Source organism: Heterodontus francisci, chromosome 19 (assembly GCF_036365525.1).
Source record: "Heterodontus francisci isolate sHetFra1 chromosome 19, sHetFra1.hap1, whole genome shotgun sequence".
NCBI lineage: Eukaryota > Metazoa > Chordata > Chondrichthyes > Heterodontiformes > Heterodontidae > Heterodontus > Heterodontus francisci.
In genome coordinates, this window is record NC_090389.1 from 7,141,023 (window position 1) to 7,159,139 (window position 18,117).

Sequence of the window (18,117 nt, forward strand, 5' to 3'; positions counted from 1 at the left end):
GACAATCTAGTTGTCCGAGACCCCTTGGGGATGAGCGATCATAATATGACAGAATTCTTCATTAAGATGGAGAGTGACGTAGTTGATTCTGAGACTAGGGTCCTGAACCTTAATAAAGGAAACTACTAAGGTATGAGGCGCAAGTTGGCTATGATGGACTGGGAAACATTACTTAAAGGGATGACGGTGGACAGCAGTGGCAAACATTTAAAGAGCACATGGATGAACTGCAACAATTGTTTATTCCTGTCAGGTGCAAAAGTAAAACGGGAAAGGTAGCCAAACCATGGCTTACAAGGGAAATTAGAGATAGCATTAGATCCAAGGAAGAGGCATACAAATTCGCCAGAAAAAACAACAGACCTGAGGATTGGGAGCAGTTTAGAATTCAGCAACAGAGGACCAAGGGATTGATTAAGAAGGGGAAAATAGAGTACAAGAGTAAGCTTGCGGGGAACAGAAAAACTGACTATAAAAGTTTCTATAGGTATGTGAAGAGAAAAGATTGGTGAAGACAAATGGAGGTCCCATACAGTCAGAAACAGGGGAATTTATTATGGGGAACAAAAAAATGGCTGACCAACTAAATGCATACTTTGGTTCTGTCTTCACAAAGGAGGACACAAATATCATACCAGAAATGTTGGGGAACACAGGGGTTAGTGAGAGGGAGGAGCAGAAGTAAATCAGTATTAGTAGAGAAATGGTGTTGGGGAAATTGATGGGATTGAAGGCCGATAAATCCCCAGGGCCTGATGGTATGCATCCCAGAGTACTTAAGGAAGTGGCCCTAGAAATAGTGGATGCATTGATGGTCATCTTCCAAGATTCTATAGACTCTGGAACAGTTCCTACAGATTGAAGGGGAGCTAATGTAACCCCACTACTTAAAAAGGGAGGTAAAGAGAAAAGAGGGAATTATAGACCAGTCAGCCTGACGTCAGTAGTGGGAAAAATTCTACAGTCCATTATCAAAGATTTTATAGCAGAGCACTTGGAGAACAGTGGTAGAACCGGACAGAGTCAGCATGGATTTACGAAAGGGAAATCATGCTTGACAAAACTATTAGAATTCTTCAAGGATGTAACTAGTAGAGTTGATGAAGGGAAGCCTGTGGATGTGGTTTATTTGGCCTTTCAGAAGGCTTTCAACAAAGTCCTACATAAGAGATTAGTGTGTAAAATTAAAGCGCATGGGTTTGGGGGTAGTGTATTCCGATGGATAGAAAATTGGTTGGCAGACAGGAAACAAAGAGTAGGAATAAACGGGTCTTTTTCTGAATGGCGGGCAGTGACTAGTGGGGTACCGCAGGGCCCCAGCTATTCACAATATATATTAATGATTTAGATGAGGAAACTAAATGTAATATCTCCAAATTTGCAGATGACACAAAACTGGGTGGGAGGGTGAGTTGTGAGGAGGATGCAGAGAGGCTTCAGGATGATTTGGACAAGTTGAGTAAGTGGGCAAATGCATGGCAGATGCAGTATAATGTGGATAAATGTGAGGTTATCCACTTTGGTAGCAAAAACAGGAAGGCAGATTATTATCTGAACGGCTATAAACTGAGTGAGGGGAATATGCAACGAGACCTGGGTGTTCTCATACACCAGTCGCTGAAGGTAAGCATGCAGGTGCAACAGGTGGTAAAAAAGGCAATAATACAGAGGATTCGAGTACTGGAGCAGGGATGTCTTGCTGCAGTTATACAGGGCCTTGGTGAGGCCACACCTGGAATATTGTGTGCAGTTTTGGTCTCCTTATCTGAGAAAGGATGTTCTTGCTATAGAGGGAGAGTAGCGAAGGTTTACCAGACTGATTCCTGGGATGGCGGGACTGACGTATGGGGAGAAATTGAGTCGGTTAGGATTATATTCGTTGGAGTTCAGAAGAGTGAGGGGGGATCTCAAGAAACCTATAAAATTCTAACAGGACTTGACAGGGTAGATGCAGGAAGGATGTTATTGATGGTGGGGGGAGTCCAGAACCAGGGGTCATAGTCTATGGATACGGGGTAAACCTTTCAGGACTGAGATGAGGAGAAATTACTTCACCCGGAGAGTGCTGAGCATGTGCAATTTGCTACCACAGAAAGCAGTTGAGGCCAAAACATTGTATGTTTTCAAGAAGGAGTTAGATATAGCTCTTGGGGTGAAAGGGATCAAAGGATATGGGAGGAAAGCGGGAACAGGTTACTGAGTTGGATGATCAGCCATGATCATAATGAATAGGCTTGAAGGGCCGAATGGCCTACTCCTGCTCATATTTTCTATGTTTTTTCTATGTTAAAGGCTAGTATGCAGATGCAGCAAGCAAATGAGAATGCAAATGGTATGTTGGCCTTCATTGCAAGGGGATTTGAGTACAGGAGTAAAGCTGTATTGCTTCAATTGTATAAAGCCTTGGTGAAACCTGGAATATTGTGCACAGCTTTGGTCTCCTTATCTAAGGAAGGATATACTTGCTATTGAGGGAGAGCAACGGAGGTTCACCAGACTAATCCCTGGGATGGTGGGATTATTTTATGAGGAGCGATTGCAGAAACTGGGCCCGTAGTCTCTAGAGTTTCGAAGATGAGAGGTTATCTCATTGAAACATACAAAATTCTTACAGGGCATGTTAGGATAGATGTGGATCGAATATTTCCTCTGGCTGGTGAGTCTAGAACAAGAGGACACAGTCTCAGAATAAGGGCAGACCATTTAAGACTGAGATGAGGAGGAATTTCTTTACTCAGAGGGTGGAGAATCTGTGGAATTCTCTAACACAGAGGGCTGTGGAAGCTCAATCATCCTGAACACTAACAACATCAAGGGATATGGGGATAGTGGGTAAAAATAGCGTAGAGGTAGATGATCAGCCATGATCTGTTTGAATGGTGGAGCAGTCTCGATGGGCCAAATAGCCTACTCCTGCTCTTATTTCCTATGATCCTATCTCGGCAGAATAGTGTTCTGATGGGAGGTCACCACCAGGCTCCTGGGCCACTGCAGCCTCTTCCACTTTGCCAGTTTTTTGTTCTTCCCTTTCACCTGCCTATCCCTTTAGTTATTCTCACACACTCTATTTCTCATTCTATCTTTGATTTCTCTCATTATGCCTAATATTGCCTCATGCTGATATCATTTCTGCTGTTTAGCCATTACCTGTTCTCCACTTATAGGTCATCCTATTTCTTTTCCTGTGTGTACGTGTTGGTGTTTCTGTCCCTTTCACTTGTCCTGCTCCTTTTTAAATGCTGTTCATCTATAACATCATCCAGTTCTGAACGGTCTGTACCTGAAATGATGGCTCTTCTGTTCTCTCCACAAATACAGCCTGACCTGCTGTGTTATTCCAGCATTTCCTGTTTGTTTGTTTTTCAAACTTTGATAAAATGTGGAATGGACTCACGTTTTAAAGGTTAAAAAAAACCAGCAGTTTCCAACAGTTGCAAAGGCTGTACAGAGGTACGACCTGGGGGGGTGCTGATTGGTGATGTTGAAAGGATGGAAAACTCAACATGGAGGTACAAAATGGAGTCTATGAGCAAGTAGCGGAGAAGAGCTGCTCCAACACTCTTTGATGGTCAGTAGTCAGAAAGCTTCTGTTAATATTCAGGACTGTTTTTGAATTGTCAGCTCTGTGGGGCTGTGTCACCTTTCTTGAAGTTGTTCTCCAGCTTTTCTACCATTCCAAGTTGCTATGTGTGCAAACTCTAACCACCTCCTCCTCCCCCAGCGAAGCTGAGCTCACTGAGAGGTCTTATTTACAATTTTAGGGTAGATCTGTGTCAAATTTTAAAATCTCCACAGCAAGTCAAAAGTACATAAGCCAACTACAACCAAACTTCAGAGCAGTAAATACAAGCAAACCAGGTCACAATCAGTGTACAGTATACTCACCATAGGAGGAAGCAGAAAACACAAAGGGCTGCCGACAGTTGATGCACACATTTCCCTGGTTGTTGAGCAGTGGGTTATTAGTTGAACACCTATAGCACATAGGCACAAAGTCCTGTGTACAAATATCGCAGGCAGTTACACAAAACATACACACATATAAAGCCAGGAGAGTCAGCAAGAGTCACACAAACAAATGCTATAAAAACAATGTCAATGTTGGACAAAGGTTCTTGAAGATGAATTGGCTACTTGGCAATTAGAACTTATTTTGACTTATCCTGAGTATAGCAACCAGCTTCAGTAAGAGAACACCTTCGGATCATCTAGCTCACCTTTTCACAGTATTCCACAGTATGGTGCATTTCTAATAACCCTTAAACCAATTTGTTGACAAAAACCTGTCTAGTTCCTTGAAACTCATTAATGCTTCTTATTCCACCACTCTTATTAGCTGCTTGAACTTTACTCAGAGGACATAGTTCCTGAAAGGATAACAAAATATATTTTCATAAAGGGGAGATGATCCTCTGCGGTGTAGGAAAAGCTGAAATTTGGCCTCAAAAATAAAGACAAGAAAAGCACAAGAAAGAAACATAAATAAATGGAACAGGTGTGAATAAATACACTGATGCCACTCACAGTCTGTAAAGTTGCTCTCATTAGCTAGGTGGGGAGAGGAATTTTCAGGCCTTTTAAATCCATATCCACTCTGGTCATTGGACTTTCTCCATTTCCTTTACAATGTTCCAAATTAGGCATTCATTGATTCTAATCTATAGGCTGATTCTACACTAACAACTGTGAGTTTTGTTCAAAGGTTGGAGAAAGGCCACCCTGTTGCAGCCCTATCTCTGAATTGTGCTTCCGTTCAGTGTGGCTCCCACCTGGCAGTATGGGATCAGTAAATTTACCTGTATCATTGTAAAGATGTTACTGTAAAGTTATAATTTCCCTGTTGAAATTATTTCTCTTTAAAAGAATTCATTCATATATTTGTGATGTTTCTGTACTGTATAGCAGATAATACTTACAGGAATCATAGACTTCAGAGAATCATTGAATGATCCAGCAGAGAAGGAGGTCATTCATTCAATCTATCGTGCCTATGCAGGCTCTTTGAAAGAGTTATCCAATTAATCCCACTCACCAACTCTTTCCCCATAGCCCAACAAGTTTTTTCCTTTTAAGAATTTATCCAATTTAATTTTGAAAGTTATTGTTGGATTTGCTTCACCTTTCAGGCAATGCATCCAGATCATAATACTTGCTGAGTGAAAAAAATGTTTACGCATGTCACCTCTGGTTCTCTTGCCAATCAAATCTGTGTCCTGTGGTTACTGGAACAGTTTCCAAAAGAGGGAGACACAATCAGAAGGATTCACATATGTGGCTAACTAAGTAAGTTAAGTATGGTATCAAAGTGGAATAAAATGCATCCAACGCTGTGAAGATTAGTGGTAAACCAGAAGATTGGGAACATTTTAGAAACCAGCAAAGGACGACTAAAACAATAACAAAAGAGGGAGGAATTTGAGTATGAGAGAAAACTAGCAAGAAATATAAAAAGACGGTAAAAGATTCTACAAATATATAAAAAGGAAAATAGTAGCTAAAGTGAGCATTGGTCCCCGAGAGGGCGAGACTGGGCAATTAATAATGGGAAACGAGGAAATAGCAGATGCGTTGAACAAATATTTTGTATCTGTCTTCACAGTAGAAGACACAAAAAGCATCCCTAGAATAGTAGAAAATCAGGAGGCAAAAGGGAAGGAGGAACTTAAAGCAATCACTATCATTAGAGAAAAAGTAATGGGAAAACTAATGGGACTAAAGGTTGACAAGTCCCTTGGACCTGATGGCCTCCATCCGAGGGTCTTAAAAAAAGTGGCTGCAGAGATAGTGGATGCATTGGTTGTAATCTTCCAAAATTCCCTAGATTTTGGAAAGGTCCCAGCAGACTGGAAAACCACAAATATAAAATCTCTGTTCAAGAAAGGAGGGAGACAGAAAGGCAGAAACTATAGGCCAGTTAGCCTAACTCCTGTTATTGAGAAAATGCAAGAAACCATTATTAAAGAGGTAGTAGCAGGACATCTAGACAACCACAATACAATCAGGCAGAGTCAACATGGTTTTGTGAAAGGGAAATTGTGTTTGACAAATTATTAGAGTTTTCTGTAGATGGATAAAGGGAAACCAGTTGATGTGGTGTATTTGGAATTCCAAAAGGCATTCGATAAGGTGCCACATAAAAGGTTACTACACAAGATAAGAGCTCATGGTGTTGGGGGTGATATATCAGCATGGATAGAGAATTTGCTAATTAACAGGAAACAGTGTCGGGATAAATGGGTCATTTTCAGGATGGCAAACTGTAACCAGGAGTGCCACTGGGATCAGTGCTAAGGCCTCAACTCTTTACGATCAATGTTAATGACTTGGACGAAGGGACTGACTGTATTGTAGCCAAATTTGCTGACGATACGAAGGTAGGTAGGGAAGCAAGTTGTGAGGAGGATACAAAGAGTCTGCAAAGGAATATGGGTAGATTAAGTGAGTGGACAAAAATTTGGCAGGTGGCGTATAATGTGGGAAAATGTGAGATTGTCCACTTTGGTAGGAAGAATAGAAAAGCATAATGTTATTTACATGGAGACTGCAGAATGCTGCAGTACAGAGGGACCTGGGTGCCCTTGTACATGAATTACAAAAGTGAGCATGCAGGTACAGCAAGTCATTAGGAAGGCAAATTGAATGTTGGCCTTTATTGCAAGGGGGATGGAGTATAAAAGTAGGGAAGCCTTGCTACAACTGTACAGGGCATTGGTGAGACCGCACCTAGAGTAATGGGTACAGTTTTGGTCACCGTCTTTAAGGAGGGACATACTTGCATTGGAAGCAGTTCAGAGAAGGTTCACGAGGCTGATTCCTGGGATGAGGTTTTGTCTTATGAGGAAAGGTTGAGCAGGTTGGGCCTATACTCTTTGGAGTTTAGAAGAATGAGAGGTGATCTTATTGAAACATGTAAGATTCTGAGGGGGCTTGACAAGGTAGATGCTGAGAGGTTATTTCCCCACATTGGGGAATCTAGAACTAGGGGACACTTTCAAAATAAGGGGTCTTCCATTTAAGATGGAGATGAGGAGGAATTTCTTCGCTCAGAGGGTCGTTAGTGTTTGGAATTCTCTTCGCCAGCGAGCAGTGGAATATATTCAAGGCTGTGTTAGACAGATTTTTGATCGACAAGGGAGTCAAGTATTATGCGGCGCAGGCAGGAAAATGGAGTTAAGGCCTCAATCAGATCAGCCATAATCTTATTGAATGGTGGAGCAGGCTCAAGGGGGCGAATGGCCCACTCCTGCTCCTATTTCTTTTGTTCTTATTTACACTATCAAAACCCTTCAGGATTTTGAACATCTCTATTAAACCTCCCTTTAATCTTCCCTGCTCTAAGGGGAACAAACCATTTTTCCAGTCTCTCCAAGTAACTGAAGTCTTTCATCCCTGATATCATTTTACTAAATTTTCTCTGCATCCTCTCTCTTAACATCCTTCCTGAAGTGTGGTGCCCACAACTGGGGGCCTAACCGGTGATTTATAATTGTTTCGCATAACTTCCTTGCTTTTGCACTCCATACCTTTATATAAAAAACTGAGAATCCTGTATGCCTTTTTAATAGTCTTCTCAACTTGTTGTGCCACCTTCAAACACTTGAGTATGTACACTTCCTCTCTGTTCCTACACCCCCTTTAAAATTATACTATTTAGTTTATATTGCCTCATCTCATTCCTCCTTCCAAAATGAATCTCTTCATCTGCCAAACAGCTTTCCATTTCACTAGTCCTCTTGAAGTCTACCACTATCGTCGTCATTGTATACTACATTTACGAGTTTCATGTCATCCAATTATGCCCTATATCCAGGCCATTTATATATATCAAAAAGTGCAGTGTTCCTGACAGTAATTGCCCTTAGCCAATTTTGCATCACGCAGCCTCTGCCCCTGGGCTTCAACTTCACGAAGCCCATGGGCTTCAACTTTTCTAACAAGTCTATTATGTGCTACTTTATCAAACACGTTTTGAAAATCCATAGACACATCGAATGCAATATTTCCAGACTTCTTCTTTGGCCTCCTTATCTCGAGAGACAACGGATACATGCCTGGAGGTGGTCAGTGGTTTGTGAAGCAGCGCCAATTCTAGAGTGACCGGCTCTTCCACAGGTGCTGCAGAGAAATTTGTTTGTCGGGGCTGTTGCACAGTTGGCTCTCCCCTTGCGCCTCTTTCTTTTTTCCTGCCAACTACTAAGTCTCTTCGACTCGCCACATTTTAGCCCTGTCTTTATGACTGCCCGCCAGCTCTGGCGAACGCTGGCAACTGACTCCCACGACTTGTGATCAATGTCACAGGATTTCATGTCGCGTTTGCAGACGTCTTTAAAGCGGAGACATGGACGGCCGGTGGGCCTGATACCAGTGGCGAGCTCGCTGTACAATGTGTCTTTGGGGATCCTGCCATCTTCCATCCGGCTCACATGGCCAAGCCATCTCAAGCGCCGCTGACTCAGTAGTGTGTACAAGCTGGGGATGTTGGCCGCCTCGAGGACTTCTGTGTTGGAGATACGATCCTGCCACCTGATGCCAAGTATTCCCCGGAGGCAGCGAAGATGGAATGAATTGAGACATCGCTCTTGGCTGACACGTTGTCCAGGCCTCGCTGCCATAGAGCAAGGTACTGAGGACACAGGCCTGATACACTCAGACTTTTGTGTTCCGTGTCAGTGCGCCATTTTCCCACACTCTCTTGGCCAGTCTGGACATAGCAGTGGAAGCCTTTCCCATGCGCTTGTTGATTTCTGCATCTAGAGACAGGTTACTGGTGATAGTTGAGCCTAGGTAGGTGAACTCTTGAACCACTTCCAGAGCGTGGTCGCCAATATTGATGGATGGAGCATTTCTGACGTCCTGCCCCATGATGTTCGTTTTCTTGAGGCTGATGGTTAGGCCACATTCATTGCAGGCAGCTGCAAACCTGTCGATGAGACTCTGCAGGCACTCTTCAGTGTGAGATGTTAAAGCAGCATCGTCAGCAAAGAGGAGTTCCCTGATGAGGACTTTCCGTACTTTGGACTTCGCTCTTAGACGGGCAAGGTTGAACAAACTGCCCCCTGATCTTGTGTGGAGGAAAATTCCTTCTTCAGAGGACTTGAACGCATGTGAAAGCAGCAGGGAGAAGAAAATCCCAAAAAGTGTGGGTGCGAGAACACAGCCCTGTTTCATGCCACTTAGGATAGGAAAGGGCTCTGATGAGGAGCCACCATGTTGAATTGTGCCTTTCATATTGTCATGGAATGAGGTGATGATAATTAGTAGCTTTGGTGGGCATCCAATCTTTTCTAGTAGTCTGAAGAGACCACGTCTGCTGACGAGGTCAAAGGCTTTGGTGAGATCAATGAAAGCAATGTAGAGGGGCATCTGTTGTTCACAGCATTTCTCCTGTATCTGACGAAGGGAGAACAGCATGTCAACGGTCGATCTCTCTGCACGAAAGCCACACTGTGCCTCAGGGTAGACGTGCTCGGCCAGCTTCTGGAGCCTGTTCAGAGCGACTCGAGCAAAGACTTTCCCCACTATGCTGAGCAGGGAGATTCCACGGTAGTTGTTGCAGTCCCCGTGGTCGCCTTTGTTTTTATAGAGGGTGATGATATTGGCATCGCGCATGTCCTGGGGCACTGCTCCCTCGTCCCAGCACAGGCATAGCAGTTCATGCAGTGCTGAGATTATAGCAGGCTTGGCACTCTTGATTATTTCAGGGGTAATGCTGTCCTTCCCAGGGGCTTTTCCGCTGGCTAATGAATCAATGGCATCACTGAGTTCCGATTTGGTTGACTGTATGTCCAGCTCATCCATAACTGGTCGAGGCTGGGCTGCATTGAGGGCAGTCTCAGTGACAGCATTCTCCCTGGAGTACAGTTCTAGGTAGTGCTCAACCCAGCGGTCCATTTGTTTGTGTTGGTCAGTGGTTATGTCCCCTGATTTAGATTTGAGGGGGGCGATCTTCTTAATGGTTGGCCCAAGAGCTCTCTTCATGCCATCATACATTCCTCTGATGTTTCCGGTGTCTGAGGCCAGCTGAATATGACTGCATAGGTGTTGCCAGTAGTCGCTTGCGCAGCGCCTTGCTGTTCTTTGTGCAGTGCTTCTGGCTGCTTTAAGTGCTGCGGATGTTAAATCGCTGGGGGCTTTTTTGTAGTTCAACAGTGCAAAGCGCTTAGCGGCTATGACAGGTTCCAGCTCTTCATTATGAGATTGAAACCAGTCTGCATTTCTCTTCGCACTTTTGCCGTAGGTGGTCAAAGCTGACTCATAGATGGCGTCTCTGATGTGGGCCCACTTGGTCTCAGCATCCCCTGTGGGAGTGTTTTGAAGGGCTGTTACAAGTGAATTTAGAAATTTTTGTAACAGCTGTGGGTGAGAAATTCTGCTCGTGTTGATGCGCGGGTGGCCCTTCTGCTTGGAATGATGCAACTTCTTTGGTCTGAGTCTAACCTTGCTGCACACCAGGGAGTGGTCAGTGTCGCAGTCCGCACTGTGGAAGCTGCGTGTGATTTGAACACTGTTTAAGGCGGCTTGCCTTGTGACAATGAGGTCTAGCTGGTGCCAACGATGCGATCTTGGGTGCCTCCATGAAACCTGATGACAGGGTTTCGTGTGAAATAACGAGTTGGTGATGCAGAGGTTATGATAGGTACACACCTCAAGCAGTCTCTGTCCGTTCTCATTCATCCTTCCAACGCCATAGCGCCCAAGGCAGGAGGGCCATGAGTCATGGTCGGCCCCAACCCTGGCATTAAAGTCCCCAGCAGGAATAGGTGTTCGGTGTTGGGGATGCTGCTAATGATGTTATGGAGTTCCTCGTAGAACTGATCTTTAGCTTCATGTGGGGAGCAGAGTGTTGGACCATAAATGCTGAGTAGGTGTACTGGACCAGAGGTGGTGAGCAGTTGGATGGACAGTATGCTAGAGATCCACTTGCGGGGAGGCGTGTCTCCTGAAGTGCTGCAATGTCTACATTGAGTCTACTGAGCTCGTTGTTAATGATGGCGGTCTTCCGAGAATCGTTGATTTGTGTAAGGTCTTCCGACAGGACAGGACACATAGTTCTGACGTTCCAGCTTGCAAAGCGAAGGGCTGGTACCTTCTTTCCTTTTTTCGTGTTGTTTGGTGCGGTGTATCAGTCCACCTTTCGGGCAATGACCCTGAGCTCCAAGCACCCATTGAAGCAGGTAGACTGTGGTGGGACAGAACCTTATTGACCGGGGGCTGCCCGGTTTGAGGCAGGCGGTAGCTGTCCAGTGAGGTGCAATGACCTCTCCCACCGACAAAGGCAATCCGTGGCGCCCAGTTTCTACGCCGATTTATCTGGACTTGTAACCCGTAACTGCTGCCTTCTGTGTTGTTGCAGTCGCTGTGAGGCAACTCCGAATAGTTCCAGAGATGTAGAGGAAAGGATAGCGAAGATGATTCTTGACAGGAGCGAGAGTAACAGGGTAGTTGTTATGGGGGACTTTAACTTTCAAATATTGACTGGAAATACTATACTTCGAGTACTTTAGATGAGTCAGTTTTTGTCCAGTGTGTGCAGGAGGGTTTTCTGACACAGTATGTACACAGGCCAACCAGGGGCGATGCCACATTGGATTTGGTACTGGGTAATGAACCCGGCCAGGTGTTAGATTTAGATGTAGGTGAGCACTTTGGTGATAGTGATCACAATTCGGTTAGGTTTACCTTAGCGATGGGCAGGGACAGGTATATACCGCAGGGCAAGAATTATAGCTGGGGGAAAGGAAATTATGATGCGATTAGGCAAGATTTAGGATGCGTAGGATGGGGAAAGAAACTGCAGGGGATGGGCACAATCGAAATGTGGAGCTCATTCAAGGAGCAGCTACTGCGTGTCCTTGATAAGTATGTACCTGTCAGGCAGGGAGGAAGTTGTCGAGCGAGGGAGCCGTGGTTTACTAAGGAAGTTGAAGCGCTTGTCAAGAGGAAGAACAAGGCTTATGTTGAGATGAGACGTGAAGGCTCAGTTAGGGCGCTTGAGAGTTACAAGCTAGCCAGGAAGGATCTAAAGGGAGAGCTAAGAAGAGCGAGGAGAGGACACGAGAAGTCATTGGCGATAGGATCAAGGAAAACCCTAAGGCTTTCTATAGGTATATCAGGAATAAAAGAATGACTAGAGTTAGATTAGGGCCAATCAAGGATAGTAGTGGGAAGTTGTGTGTGGAATCAGAGGAGATAGGGGAAGCGTTAAATGAATATTTTTCGTCAGTATTTACAGTAGAGAAAGAAAATGTTGTCGAGGAGAATACTGAGATACAGACTACTAGGCTAGATGGGATTGAGGTTCACAAGGAGGAGGTGTTAGCAATTTTGGAAAGTGTGAAAATAGATAAGTCCCCTGGGCCAGATGGGATTTATCCTAGGATTCTCTGGGAAGCCAGGGAGGAGATTGCAGAGCCTTTGTCCTTGATCTTTATGTCGTCATTGTCGACAGGAATAGTGCCGGAAGACTGGAGGATAGCAAATGTTGTCAAGAAGGGGAGTAGAGACAGCCCTGGTAATTATAGACCTGTGAGCCTTACTTCGGTTGTGGGTAAAATGTTGGAAAAGGTTATAAGAGACAGGATTTATAATCATCTTGAAAAGAATAAGTTCATTAGCGATAGTCAGCACAGTTTTGTGAAGGGTAGGTCGTGCCTCACAAACCTTATTGAGTTTTTTGAGAAGGTGACCAAACAGGTGGATGAGGGTAAAGCCGTGGATGTGGTGTATATGGATTTCAGTAAGGCGTTTGATAAGGTTCCCCACGGTAGGCTATTGCAGAAAATACGGAAGTATGGGATTGAAGGTGATTTAGTGCTTTGGATCAGAAATTGGCTAGCTGAAAGAAGACAGAGGGTGGTGGTTGATGGCAAATGTTCATCCTGGAGTTTAGTTACTAGTGGTGTACCGCAAGGATCTGTTTTGGGGCCACTGCTGTTTGTCATTTTTATAAATGACCTGGATGAGGGTGTAGAAGGGTGGGTTAGTAAATTTGCGGATGACACGAAGGTCAGTGGAGTTGTGGATAGTGCCGAAGGATGTTGTAGGTTACAGAGGGACATAGATAGGCTGCAGAGCTGGGCTGAGAGATGGCAAATGGAGTTTAATGCGGAAAAGTGAGTAACAGGAATGCAGAGTACTGGGCTAATGGGAAGATTCTTGGTAGTGTAGATGAGCAGAGAGATCTTGGTGTCCAGGTACATAAATCCCTGAAAGTTGCCACCCAGGTTAATAGGGCTGTTAAGAAGGCATATGGTGTGTTAGCTTTTATTAGTAGGGGGATCGAGTTTCGGAGCCACGAGGTCATGCTGCAGCTGTACAAAACTCTGGTGCGGCCGCACCTGGAGTATTGCGTGCAGTTCTGGTCACCGCATTATAGGAAGGATGTGGAAGCTTTGGAAAGGGTGCAGAGGAGATTTACTGGGATGTTGCCTGGTATGGAGGGAAGGTCTTACGAGGAAAGGCTGAAAGACTTGAGGTTGTTTTCGTTAGAGAGAAGGAGGAGGAGAGGTGACTTAATAGAGACATATAAGATAATCAGAGGGTTAGATAGGGTGGATAGTGAGAGTCTTTTTCCTCGGATGGTGATGGCAAACACGAGGGGACATAGCTTTAAGTTGAGGGGTGATAGATATAGGACAGATGTCAGAGGTAGTTTCTTTACTCAGAGAGTAGTAGGGGCGTGGAACGCCCTGCCTGCAACAGTAGTAGACTCGCCAACTTTAAGGGCATTTAAGTGGTCATTGGATAGACATATGGATGAAAATGGAATAATGTAGGTCAGATGGTTTCACAGGTCGTTGCAACATCGAGGGCCGAAGGGCCTGTACTGCGCTGTAATGTTCTATGTTCTAACTATGGAGTGACCTCTCCATGGCGCATGCCTGGGCGAATTTATGGAGGTTGAGAGTTGCCCAGTCGTCAAAACGCCCCTCTCGGCCTTTCTGGTGGGGTCCAAAGGAGTGCAGAGCACGACGTTTGGCACCAGTATGGCTGCAGGAACTGCCGGAAACATGCCAAAGGTGACACATGACCGCCTACGGGGTTCCGCTCCGGATTATCTGTTAGGGTTTACTCCCTTAGCCTTGGTCTCCCCCGCGATGCCCACAAGGCAGTGGGGTTGTTAGGGCCCCTACACAGGTGTAGGATGGTGCCGGTGGGAGGAGGGGATGCGAGGGGGAAGGGTGGAGGGAGGGGGGTGCGAGGGGGAGCTGGGAAGGGGGCTGTAAGGGGTTGGGGGATGGTGCGGGGGGAAGATGGTGCGGGGAGGGGCTGGGATAGGGTTGTGAGGGGGTGAGCTGAGAGGGTGGAGCAGGGAAGGGGACGGGGGGGGGTGGAAGGGGGGGAAAGGGGAGGGGAAAGGGGGGGGGGAAAGCGGGTGCAGGTAATAAGCCATTTCCTCAGTGCCCACCATCGACGTCCGGAAAGTTCATCCACGTCCTTCGGGAGGTGAAGCATCTTTTGGCAGACTTACAGAGGTGATTACATTCGCTAAGGGTTTTTTTGCAGTGGTTTATATAAAGGCATGCAGCATTGCCGACAGTGCGCTGCAGATGCTCTCCGAGCCATCTCCCGCGGGTGCTTTGAAGTTGCGGCCGAGGGGCCGTTCGAGGATTTTTTGGGTGTTCGGGGCACCTTTTCTCAAGACTTCCCTAGGGTCCCGCTGCTCCTTCTTCACCTCAATGGACTTACCACACGCCGTGGCTGCAGACACTCTGGGCGGTGAAGACAGCAGGATCGGAGATTAAAGTTTCGTCCGGATCAATTTCGTTGAGAAAACAAAGAGCAGGTGTGGCTTGGGGAGGGCAGTGGGCCCAGGTAACATACACTAAACTAACTGTTAGCTTTTAGTTAGGGCTAAAATGAACTGATTTAAAGAGCCAGGGGAGTTTAAACAGTTTAAGAGGGTAGATTGGGGGAGAAAACACTAAGAATGGGAGCAGATGGCCATGGATATCGTTGAACAGCAAGGGAGCTTCCTAGGGAGCTTACAGCCCAGGAGCAATCTTGAACTAGGAAAAATTTCCAGACTACTCTTTATTTTAATGCTGTGTGTCTCCCAATCCTCTGTGCACCTTCTATCTCCTTGCTAATGCTTCATCCTGGAGCCCCTTTCCTCGCCAAATTAGTTTAAACCCTCCTGCACAGCACTAGTCAACCTCCCTGCATTGGTCCCAGACCTGTTGAAATGCAACCCATCAATCTTTTACAGGTCCCTTCTGCTTCAGAACTGGTCCCAATGCCCCAGGAATCTCAGGCCCTCCCTCTGTACCATTTATGAACCTAAGAAATAGGAGCAGGAGTAGACCATACAGCCCCTCGAGCCTGCTCTGCTTTTCAACACGATCATGGCCGATGCCAAAGGAAACAACCTCTCAGCATTTTCTATTTTTATTTCTCTCACTCTCTATCCTGCCAAACCCTTCAGAGTCTTGTATCTTTCAATGAGATCACCTCTCATTCTTCTTACCTCCAGAGTGCAGACCCAATTTACTCAGCCTCTCCTCATAAGATAACACTCTCACCCCAGGAACTAATCTAGTGAACCTTCACTATCATCCCTAAGGCAAGTAAATCCTTCCTTAGGATAGCAAATGTTGTCCCCTTGTTCAAGAAGGGGAGTAGAGACAGCCCTGGTAATTATAGACCTGTGAGCCTTACTTCGGTTGTGAGTAAAATGTTGGAAAAGGTTATAAGAGACAGGATTTATAATCATCTTGAAAAGAATAAGTTCATTTGCGATAGTCAGCACGGTTTTGTGAAAGGTAGGTCGTGCCTCACAAACCTTATTGAGTTTTTCGAGAAGGTGACCAAACAGGTGGATGAGGGTAAAGCCGTGGATGTGGTGTATATGGATTTCAGTAAGGCGTTTGATAAGGTTCCCCACGGTAGGCTATTGCAGAAAATACGCAAGTATGGGGTTGAAGGTGATTTAGAGCTTTGGATCAGAAATTGGCTAGCTGAAAGAAGACAGAGGGTGGTGGTTGATGGCAAATGTTCATCCTGGAGTTTAGTTACTAGTGGTGTACCGCAAGGTTCTGTTTTGGGGCCACTGCTGTTTGTCATTTTTATAAACGACCTGGATGAGGGTGTAGAAGGGTGGGTTAGTAAATTTGCGGATGACACGAAGGTCGGTGGAGTTGTGGATAGTGTCGAAGGGTGTTGTAGGGTACAGAGGGACATAGATAGGCTGCAGAGCTGGGCTGAGAGATGGCAAATGGAGTTTAATGCGGAGAAGTGTGAGGTGATTCACTTTGGAAGGAGTAACAGCAATGCAGAGTACTGGGCTAATGGGAAGATTCTTGGTAGTGTAGATGAGCAGAGAGATCTTGGTATCCAGGTACATAAATCCCTGAAAGTTGCTACCCAGGTTAATAGGGCTGTTAAGAAGGCATATGGTGTGTTAGCCTTTATTAGTAGGGGGATCGAGTTTCAGAGCCACGGGGTCATGATGCAGCTGTACAAAACTCTGGTGAGGCCGCACCTGGAGTATTGCGTGCAGTTCTGGTCACCGCATTATAGGAAGGATGTCGAAGCTTTGGAAAGGGTGCAGAGGAGATTTACTAGGATGTTGCCTGGTATGGAAGGAAGGTCTTACGAGGAAAGGCTGAGGGACTTGGGGTTGTTTTCGTTAGAGAGAAGGAGGAGGAGAGGTGACTTAATAGAGACATACAAGATAATCAGAGGGTTAGATAGGGTGGATAGTGAGAGTCTTTTTCCTCGGATGAGGATGGCAAACACGAGGGGACATAGCTTTAAGTTGAGGGGTGAAAGATATAGGACAGATGTCAGAGGTAGTTTCTTTACGCAGAGAGTAGTAGGGGCGTGGAACGCCCTGCCTGCAACAGTAGTAGACTCGCCAACTTTAAGGGCATTTAAGTGGTCATTGGATAGACATATGGATGTAAATGGAATAGTGTAGGTCAGATGATCGGCGCAACATCGAGGGCCGAAGGGCCTGTACTGCGCTGTAATATTCTAAAAAAAAAATATAGAGACCAAAACTGTGCACAGGGTGCCATGTGTGGTCTCACCAAAGCTCTATATAACTGTAGCAAGACCTCCTTATTCTTGTACTCCAGACACCTTGCAATAAAGGCAACATGTCATTTGCATTCCTAATTGCTTGCTGTCCCTGCATGCTAACTGTGTTCCGTGCGTAGGTACACCCAAGTCCCTCGGAATATCAACAGCAACGCACCAAGGCTCCTTAGACAGCATCTTCCAAACCCGTGACCTCTACCACCTAGAAGGACAAGGACAGCAGATGCATGGGAACACCATCACTTGCAAGTTTCCGTCCGAGTCACACACAATCCTGACTTGGAACTACATTGTTGCTCCTTCACTGTTGCTTGGTCAAAATCCTGGAACTCCCTTTCAAACAGCACTGTGGGTGTACCTACCCCACATGAACTGCAGCAGTTCAAGAAGGCAGCTCACCACCACCTTCTCAAGGGCAATTAGGGATGGGCAGTAAATGCTGGCCTAGCCAGTGACGGCCATATACCATGAACGAATAAAAAAAAATTAACAAGTTTCACGTCGTTTAAAAAATAATCTGCTTTTCTATTCTTACCACCACCTTGTTGCTCACTCACTAAACCTGTCTATATCTCTTTGCAGCCTCTTTGTGTCCTTCTCACAGCTTACATTGCCACATAGCTTTGTATTGTCAGCAAACGTGGATAAATTCAGATTGTAAATAGCTGAGGCACAAGCACCGATCCTTGCAGCACCCCACTAGTTACAACCTGCCAACTTGAAACTGCTCCAGTTATTCTTACGGTCTGCTTTCTGTCCGTTAACCAATCATTCTTTGCAGTCAGTGTTAAGCAGGGGTGGGAGTCAATAAAATGAGGGTGGGGCTCTTGGCTTTATTGTGAATTGATATTATTGTGGCTGTGTTGATAATGACAGGGTGCAGACCTCAATGTGGAGGAAGAGTTTTGTTGGGAGGTATGCTATTGCAGAATTCGGCTGAATAGTTATTGGATCCAGGGTGTCGCCTGATTAGTGGCTCTGCATTGCTACTGGATCGCTTTGGCTAAGATTGGGAGCCTAATGACTGGCTTCCTTGATGAGTTGGGAGATTGGCAAGGTCGTGACATGTTTGTTCAT

At 45.5% G+C, this 18,117-nt stretch overlaps 1 protein-coding gene across 1 annotated transcript in view; it reads right to left on the reverse strand.

Annotated features, from left to right (window-relative positions):
- ift122 (intraflagellar transport 122 homolog (Chlamydomonas)) overlaps window positions 1-18,117 on the reverse strand; it is a 229,911-nt gene that overhangs the window by 38,121 nt on the left and 173,673 nt on the right. The window contains exon 25 of the mRNA XM_068051340.1: window positions 3,886-3,997. Coding sequence (XP_067907441.1) covers window positions 3,886-3,997 — 112 coding nt within the window. The remainder of the gene's footprint in view (window positions 1-3,885; window positions 3,998-18,117) is intronic.